General features: G+C 39.1%; 1 protein-coding gene across 2 annotated transcripts in view; it reads right to left on the bottom strand.

Annotated features, from left to right (window-relative positions):
- Nucleotides 1-2,448: 2,448 nt before the first annotated feature.
- LOC127639459 (adenylate kinase 8-like) overlaps nt 2,449-8,227 on the bottom strand; it is a 28,035-nt gene continuing 22,256 nt past the window's right edge. For both annotated transcript variants that reach the window (XM_052121515.1, XM_052121521.1), the window contains exons 13-14: nt 3,371-3,451; nt 2,449-2,774 (exon numbers count right to left, since the gene is read on the bottom strand). In XM_052121515.1, the coding sequence (XP_051977475.1) occupies nt 2,516-2,774; nt 3,371-3,451 (340 nt within the window). In that variant the 3' untranslated portion in view covers nt 2,449-2,515. The remainder of the gene's footprint in view (nt 2,775-3,370; nt 3,452-8,227) is intronic.

Here is an 8,227-nt window from a genome sequence, read left to right as displayed (position 1 = left end):
CTTTTATTTTTTGGAATAAGATTCATGAAGTGTGTATCATAGATAAGTGATGTATTTTAAAAGTTGGCATACAGTGTTCATTATAATGGGGAATAGGTTTTGCAACTCAGTATTCAATACTCACTACTCATGAGTACTTTTAAATGAGCTACTCTTTTACTCTTACTTGAGTAGTTTTTAGGACCACAACATTTACTCTACTCACACTACATTTTTTGGGAAGTAACAGTACTTCTACTTGAGTATGATTTTTCAGTACTCTTTCCACCCCTGCTCATTGGTCGCTTCCACCTGAGAGAGCCCCTTCCTGGTTTCGTATTGAACTGGAAGTTCTTGCCCCTATTTTGCCATTGCAAAGCCTTTCTATCAAACTAATCGGAGAAGTTAAGTTGCACCCCGTTATCTCGCATTTGCACGCAGTATGGACAAAAGTGTCCAGAGTGTTTAACTCTGACATTTATTTTAATGTTGCCTCGAGCATATGGCAGAACCCAAAATTATGTATTAATAAGTCCTCTTTCTGTTGGACACAGTGGATTGTGAGGGAGGTTAATACACTCGGTGACCTATATGAGAGTGGAGTGTTGAGATCTTATGAAAATTTGGTTCAACATTTTGGGATACCCAGATCACAGTTTTATAGGTATTTACAACTGTGCCACCTGCTCTCTACTATTTTTGGGAGCAACATACACCCCCTAAAGAGGCAGAGACTCTGGGAGTGGTGATTACTGCTTTTAGAAAAGGTCATGAGGCATCAGTGTATTACTCCCTACTAATTCAGAGTCTGGGGCCGGAGCTTAAACGTCTATCAAGAGATTATGGGAGAAAGATTTAAACTTGGCATTGGAGGAGGGAGTGTGGGCTAGGATTCTAAAAAAATTTCAAGTCTGCATCTAGAGATGAAAGGGTGTGCCTTATGCCTAGGCTTGGTCTTAAAGACACACCCGCCTGCTGGCTATACCAATCGGAGGATGGAGACACAGCCCATGTTTTTGGTGGTGTATTGAGATCCAGGTATTCTGGTTGAATGATCAGAGTTTTGTATGTGATGTGGTGGGCACTCGTGTTTCGTCTTGCCCCTGATTCTGTGCTGGGCGATGGGGCAGTCATCGATGTGGGGAATAGACCTGTGTGATGATGGCCAGGCAGATTATTTTGAGGGGTTGTAGGTCAGCTGGTCTGCCCCCATTTTGGGGGTGGTGCACGAGATGGAGAGAGTGGCGGCTTTTGAAGAGGTGTCATTTGGAAGATGGGGTAACTAAGATTTTTTGGTTGGGAAGTTTTTGGAGGGCTCTCAGGGTAGGACATGGAAAGAGTAGAGTAGTTTTGGTTGAGTATGATATTATATATATATATCTATATTTCTTTTTTTGTGCTTTTTTTCTGTATATTTACTCGTGTTACCATGGGGATGTTTGTTGGGGGTTGGGAGGGGGAGGCGTGGTTACAGGTTTTAAATGTTGTTATATATATATATATATATATATGTTTTTTCTTTTCTTTATTATTGTAAGATTTAATAAAAAATTAATGCAAAAAACAAAAACAAACAAGTCTTACGGTTTTCATTACTGTGAATTATACTGTGTAAGATGTGATTTTGAGGTCTATTTTGAGTAAAGGTAAATTGCAAATCTTTCTAACATTCAATCCCATCACATTTGTTTCGACACAGCACTTCCTATCCATTGCAAATCTGTGCAAATTTAAAACAAACACCGCTCTTAAAAATCACAGCCCTTCTACAGTTTAAACAGATTAGGGTGCTACAAAAACAGTTATGCATTTCAGATGCATTCCATTTCTGTAGCCTCCAGTGAAAATGCACTGCCCTTGTGTTTATATATTCAGAGGAGATGCATATTCTGGACCTCATCTGCAGTAAATAAGTCAGTGTCTGCCTGTCATAGCATACTATCTGAGGGGAATTTGAAAATCAGCCTGTTAACATGGTCCTATAACCAGTGTACTTAATTCCTTTACCCCTGTGGGAGCCATCCATTGAGCTCTAAGAGAGAAGTAACAAAAAAGAGGGAATTTAATTATCAAAGCAGGGTCAACTGGTTTCCCTAGCACAAAGCCACTAATACAGGACTAATACTACCATCCACAAAGGGTCTGGCCAGTCTGACTTTTCTTGCTACGTTAATTAAACATACGTTGTGTTTGCAGGTGCCATGCACTCCCATGAGATCATACAGGGTTAGAAAGCCAAGACTTTTTACTGGAGAGATGAACACTTCAGTGGTTGGATTATCTATTTTTCTATGATGTATTTGAAAGTTAGGATAAAGGCATGGCATTGTTCATGTAAATATCATAAATGTCAAAATGAAGACCACAAAATGACAACCAAAGTCAAATTCACAAGCAATTTATTAAGTTTCAGACTTATGAAATGAACAAGATGGGATAACAAGAAAATTACAATGGGAAGATCTAGATATTACATTGTATAAGAACTGATCTACAGTATGTGTATATTTAACAATGTTTAAACAGGGATTGTTCATCAGCCCACATTTGTTTCTTTGTTAGACAGTACTTTGGGCAGTCGACCCACTATTCGACTCTCAAGTGACTCAAACACTGTGTGTGGGTCCTGGTCAGCATTGATGTTCACTGCCTGTGGGTAGAAGGCCCGTAGGTCCACTGCATTGAACCAGTACTCCTTAAGCTTCTTTAGCAGCTGAGCCTCTGAATCATGTAGGTTAAACCGAAGCCGGGCCTGCACTTCTGGACTGGGTGCAGGCTTATACAGACTATGGTACCTGCAGAGTTCAAATGCAACATTCAAATGATTAATTGGAACCATGTGACAGTTATGAACTAAAATATGTATTTTTTAAATGTTGCCTTTTTTGCAGCTTATATTGAGAGTCACAGTAGAAAGAGTATAGGAAATAATATGGATAGGAGGACATGAACTGGATCGGGAAATGATGCAAGCTAGACTCAAACTCACAATGCCCCAAATGAGTACAACCGCTCACCATGTCAGAGAACATTACAACTTACAGTTGTAAGTCTGAATGCATTTTTTGAATATGTTACTTTTATGTCCCTATTTCCTAATGAAACACGAAGAACGGGACATTTGAAGGGCTCGTGCCTTTTTCTTTTTAAATAGACAATAGGTTTAAATAGCCAGAATGCTTTAATAACATCTTAGCTATGAACCATGATTTGCTACTTGCTGACTGGTTCCAGGGGGAAGGGCATTCACATTCTAAAGAGCATTTGATTGGAAATCTGTGTAGCTCAACATGAGTCATCAATATGTTTTGGCCATTATAAATGGAAGAGAAAAGCTGAAAAAAGCATTTACAGAAAGAAGTGTGCGTATATGTGTTAGGCTATTCCTCACCATTCTCCAGTCACAGGATCCACACCCTTCAGTGTTACCCTCTCAACTGCAATGTCATCAGTCATCTCCAGAAAAAAGACCCTAGAGGGGATAAAGGCAAATATTATAAGGAAGTCTGAACTGATACCTTTGATCCCTTCAAATCACTTAAAATAAATCATATATGCAGATGTTTAAAAAATGACATGCCAAAGAAGCAAAAGGCATCGTGTTCTAATAAAGGCTAATCAAATCTTACAAAAGCTTCAACATTAAAATACCATGAAAGACATAACCCCCACAATTGTCGCAGTGCCTCAGGAAATCATAGGATGTCATGTGAAAACAATATCAATTCATTGTTCCATTATATTCAGACAACATCTAGTGTTCAGTGCGGAATAATCATAATGCGTTGGTAGTAGAACTAAATAAATGATGAAGAAAATAATGGAAAACAGGGATAGTCTCCTGGGACAGAGCCAGGACTTCAACAGAGGAATGTTGGGGTCTCTACCCAGGGGTCATTCTGTTTTGACATTGTCCAGACACAAAGTGGGCCTAATGGTGTGGTCAGATGTGGGGTTCAAATGCCAGTCTCATCCCAACTGATTTCATCTGAGCCTCCAGAGAACTGAAACCTCACAGCATCCTCCACAACATAATTCGATTTTTAGCTTCCTAAAAGAGGTTATAAATGCTCTGCAAACTTTTTAGACAGGCGGAGATTGTAGCAAGGTGCGATTTGGATCACTTCAGCAGTGGAGAAAGATCAACAGAAATTGTCAAGTATGAAGCCTTCTGCTTCACAAAAGAGGTGAGAAAAGGAAGGAAAAATGTGAGAGAGAGAGAGAGAGAGAGAGAGAGAGAGAGAGAGAGAGAGATCTGAGCCGGTGCTTTTGATAAAATATTTAAATGTCTTTGTTTTTTTGGCTCTCAGTACCACTGTGAACCACTGGGCCCTCTGAAATGGACAAAGGAGACATGGTGCCTTACTGACTAATACCCTGGACTAAAAAGGCAAGATATTTGATGCGTTTAAGAAGCATGATAAAATGTGTGTGTGTGTAGGCTTAATTATTTCAGAAAAAGGCCTCACTCAATTTTTTATGAATATTTGTCTTAAAAAAGAAATACCAACTACTCCGCAAAGCTATTAGAATTAATATTTATGCTTCCTCATGAAATATTTATAAATATGGAGGAGTACAAGGATGGTGCGTTGTGTCTGCGGCTGGAGTATGGGAGGGTGGGGCTTGCAGCCCCCACCCCATGATGCATTGATTTACATTAGATGTTTCATACATGACAGCTTGGGATCGTCTAACAAATGACTGACTAAAACAAGGCAGATAACAAGAGCTTGACAGTCCTCAGCTGCTAACAAATGATTCTGAACTGCACAGGAGACGAGAATTGCTATACCCTGCTGTCACTGCATGTGTGTGTGTGTGTGTATTTTCTTCCACTAGTATATGGTATAAGTAGATGGTCACCTTTGACCCTTTTGTTCTTTAGTTTAATCGCTCAGCTGAGGTGATCTAAGACCGCGGTCCATCTGATCTCTCACTGCATTGCCGTTCCCTTGTGCCTCCCTTTCTATCTCTCCAAATTAAGAAATTAATGAGGGAAAGATTCTTTACAGGTAGCCACAGCAATGTTTACCACTGATTAAACTGTAATGCTGCCCCTGCTGTATAATTAATAAGCCAATCAGAAGAAGTGTTGCTTGATTTGATGGGGAGCGGACACATGAAATACATCTAACTAATATAAAGCAAGAGCACGCTGCAGGTGGAAAGCAGGGGCCGACAGAGAGAGAGAGAGAGAGAGAGAGAGAGAGAGAGATAAAGAGAGATACGAGAGCAGGCAATTGGGCCAAACTCTTAGATAACATGGCTAATTGCTCTTTATCTACCTGTCACGGGTAGGCATGCATATTTCAGAGCTTCCAAAGACTCTGATTGTTTGTGAGTGTGTCAAGGCTGTAAGAGGCTGATGACTAGCCAAACTGGAGAGTAGTTAAAGACTGGTAGGAGGAGGTGGGAGTGAGACCAGTGAAACAGTAGAAGTAACAATGACCTGGAATATAGTCAGACAATGATCATATATGAGGGGTTTGGACATGGGTCTTTAGGGGCATTTTGTGATGTTCTCTTATTCATAATAATGATCTATGGTTTATACATGAAAATGGGACAGGCATTTCAGATATTTGATTGCCTACTCATTGAGTTCAGGGCAAACTGTGACTGATCAGCTTTTTGAAAGAAGACCATGAGAGAAACCAGAGCAAAGGCATCCTCAATTATCTGATGAGCGAGGTTCATCAGTGAGCGTCCTTTTTCCATTTCTCCCTCTCTCATCTTCTTTCATGGCTCAGGTAACTTCCTTTACATGACAATAGATGGAGCACTGACTGGAACTGACAGTCATTACTGTGGATCGCTTGCAGCTATTGGTCTTTATTGCACATATACTGCATTTCAACCACACAAAGCCAAAGTCCAAAACAAAAGCTGTCTACAAAAGCATAATTTAAAAAAGACAAATTTTATCCTATTTTTTTTGTATAAAGCTCTTAAACATCTAATTAATTTAATTGATGATTGCAGTTTTCTGTCCTGTGTTGACATATTTCCTATTGAAACAGGAAGTTTGGGTGGGGTATATCGAAGGGCTCAAGGGGTGGTCACACTACACTTTAAGCATGCAAAATTATTTTGGACAGTGCAACAGAGAGAATATGATCACACATGACAGCTGCTGGTTTAATATATTGCATATAACAAATAATTTGTGTTATATAATAATATTTATAGCTTTGAAATATGTATTTCTTGTATTGAGGTCAGTGTGTTATGTTTCAATGTTCTGTTGATCACATGTTCCTCAAACTTTTCTTCACATGAGTTTGCACTTCTGGTCTCCAGGGTTCTGATATGTTTGAATGTGAGTGAAGTGTAGTATGCATGCACTTTTTTATTTTATTTTTTATAATCAATAGGCTTTAGTTACATCACACCCATGTCTTTGCATGGACATATTGCTAGATGGTTGCAGGTAGTATTAGGGGAGGGACATTCTCATTCTAGGGAGATATGTTTGGGCAAAAATCGGTATAGTGTAGGATGAGTCATCAATATTTTTGGTCCATATTCCCAGAAGAGAAAGACTGTAAATTATAATCTGTTCAAATATATATATTTTTTAAACTTTTGGGAGTAAACTAGCATATAGATGACACCAAAAGCCACCCTATCGGGCTGATAAGTTCTCATTGAGAAACCATTCCTTGCTGATCCAGGCAACAGACCTGTTGTGCTTGAATGTACGTAACAAATGCGTCTGTTGGTGATAGTGTGAGAGATTAACATTGGAGTGAGTGTACTATGGAGGATGAACACATATTTCATTTTTTCCCCCCAGGTTTTTACTTTGCTAAAGCACAGGAAAGACGTGACCCATTTGTAAAAAGGAAAGCAAAGAGAAAACAGTGAGAGAGTTACCATTATTTGCTAAGAGGTTGTGCATGACACAAGCACAAAGAAAGATAAAAGTTCCCAGAATTGCTAAAAGGGAAATTTATTGACAAAATATTATACTAGTAATCTAATGATATATTATTTGCATTTTAATGAGCTAGCTAACATAATCTTCCCTGATTGTTTTTAAAAATGTACTAGTTAAACCATCATCATACAATCATGTAGGCAAAATATAATTTATTTGTTTTTATATAATTTTCTTAACCTCACCATAGCAAACTTTGCCAGATATCTATAAACAATTGAGTCACCTTGGCATTGGAAAATTGACAATCATGAGTCGCCATGTACTAAAGCCATTCCACCAGCATGGTTGTATCTGATCCTAGGATTGCAAATACAAGCTAAAAACTCTGGTGCCACAAGAAGAACATTGTCTTGGCACTTTACACAGGCACTGACTCAAATGAGCTCTGTTAATGGAGCCCTTTCAGGAAATGGGTAAAGAGATCCCTCCAATCTAGCCAGTATGCCAACAGTGCTGCACTCTGTCCCCTCTCCCTTCTGCCAGTGACACCTATTAAATGCCTATGCCCTGGCACTGTTACAGAAGAACCTGACTTATTCATCCTCACTAAAGCCCTGGTAACCAGAGAGCTGTTAATTAATAAAGCTGTCAGGTACAGCGCCGCAATCGGGCCATCATCGGCCCATCGGAAACATTATCTACCCATTGTTTCAGGGCCAGACTAACCGCAGTCTTTCGAATCAATTACGCTAATGCTATGTAAATGAGGTCTCCTGCCATTAGCCCAAACAACAAGGGCTGTAAATGGAGGAAATAAGGCCTTGCTATGCAGAAGCAGAGAGGGAAACAGACACCCTAGCTGATTGCTGACATCTGTAATCAAATCTTAAAAGGATTTTAACATTCTGTAATCATTTATTCACCCTCATGTTATTCCAAACCCATATGACTTTCTTCTTTGGAACACAAATGGAAACATCAGGAAGAATGTTATGGACTGACAGTCTCAGTCACCATTCACTTTCATTGTATGGAAAAAAGAGTTACATCAACATTCTTCAAAATCTCTCCTATTGTGTTCCATAGAAGAAAGAAAGTCATATGGGGTTGGAACGACATGAGGGTTAGTAAATTACGACAACATTTACATTTTTGGATGAACTCATTTTTTAAGAGGGCACATAAAATGGTTCAATCAGATCAAAGAGAGAAACCATAAAGAGAAAAACAGCAAGACAGGGCACAATAATCTAAAACAGGTCCAAGAGATTTCAAGCTGATGAGAATGGTAATGTTCTTGTTATCCTAATTTAAATCTAGGAACACATCACAGATCTATCTATCAAAGAAGACAGAATTAGG

This window comes from Xyrauchen texanus, chromosome 4 (assembly GCF_025860055.1).
Source record: "Xyrauchen texanus isolate HMW12.3.18 chromosome 4, RBS_HiC_50CHRs, whole genome shotgun sequence".
Classification (NCBI taxonomy): domain Eukaryota; kingdom Metazoa; phylum Chordata; class Actinopteri; order Cypriniformes; family Catostomidae; genus Xyrauchen; species Xyrauchen texanus.
This window is presented reverse-complemented; position numbering and strand designations above follow the sequence as displayed.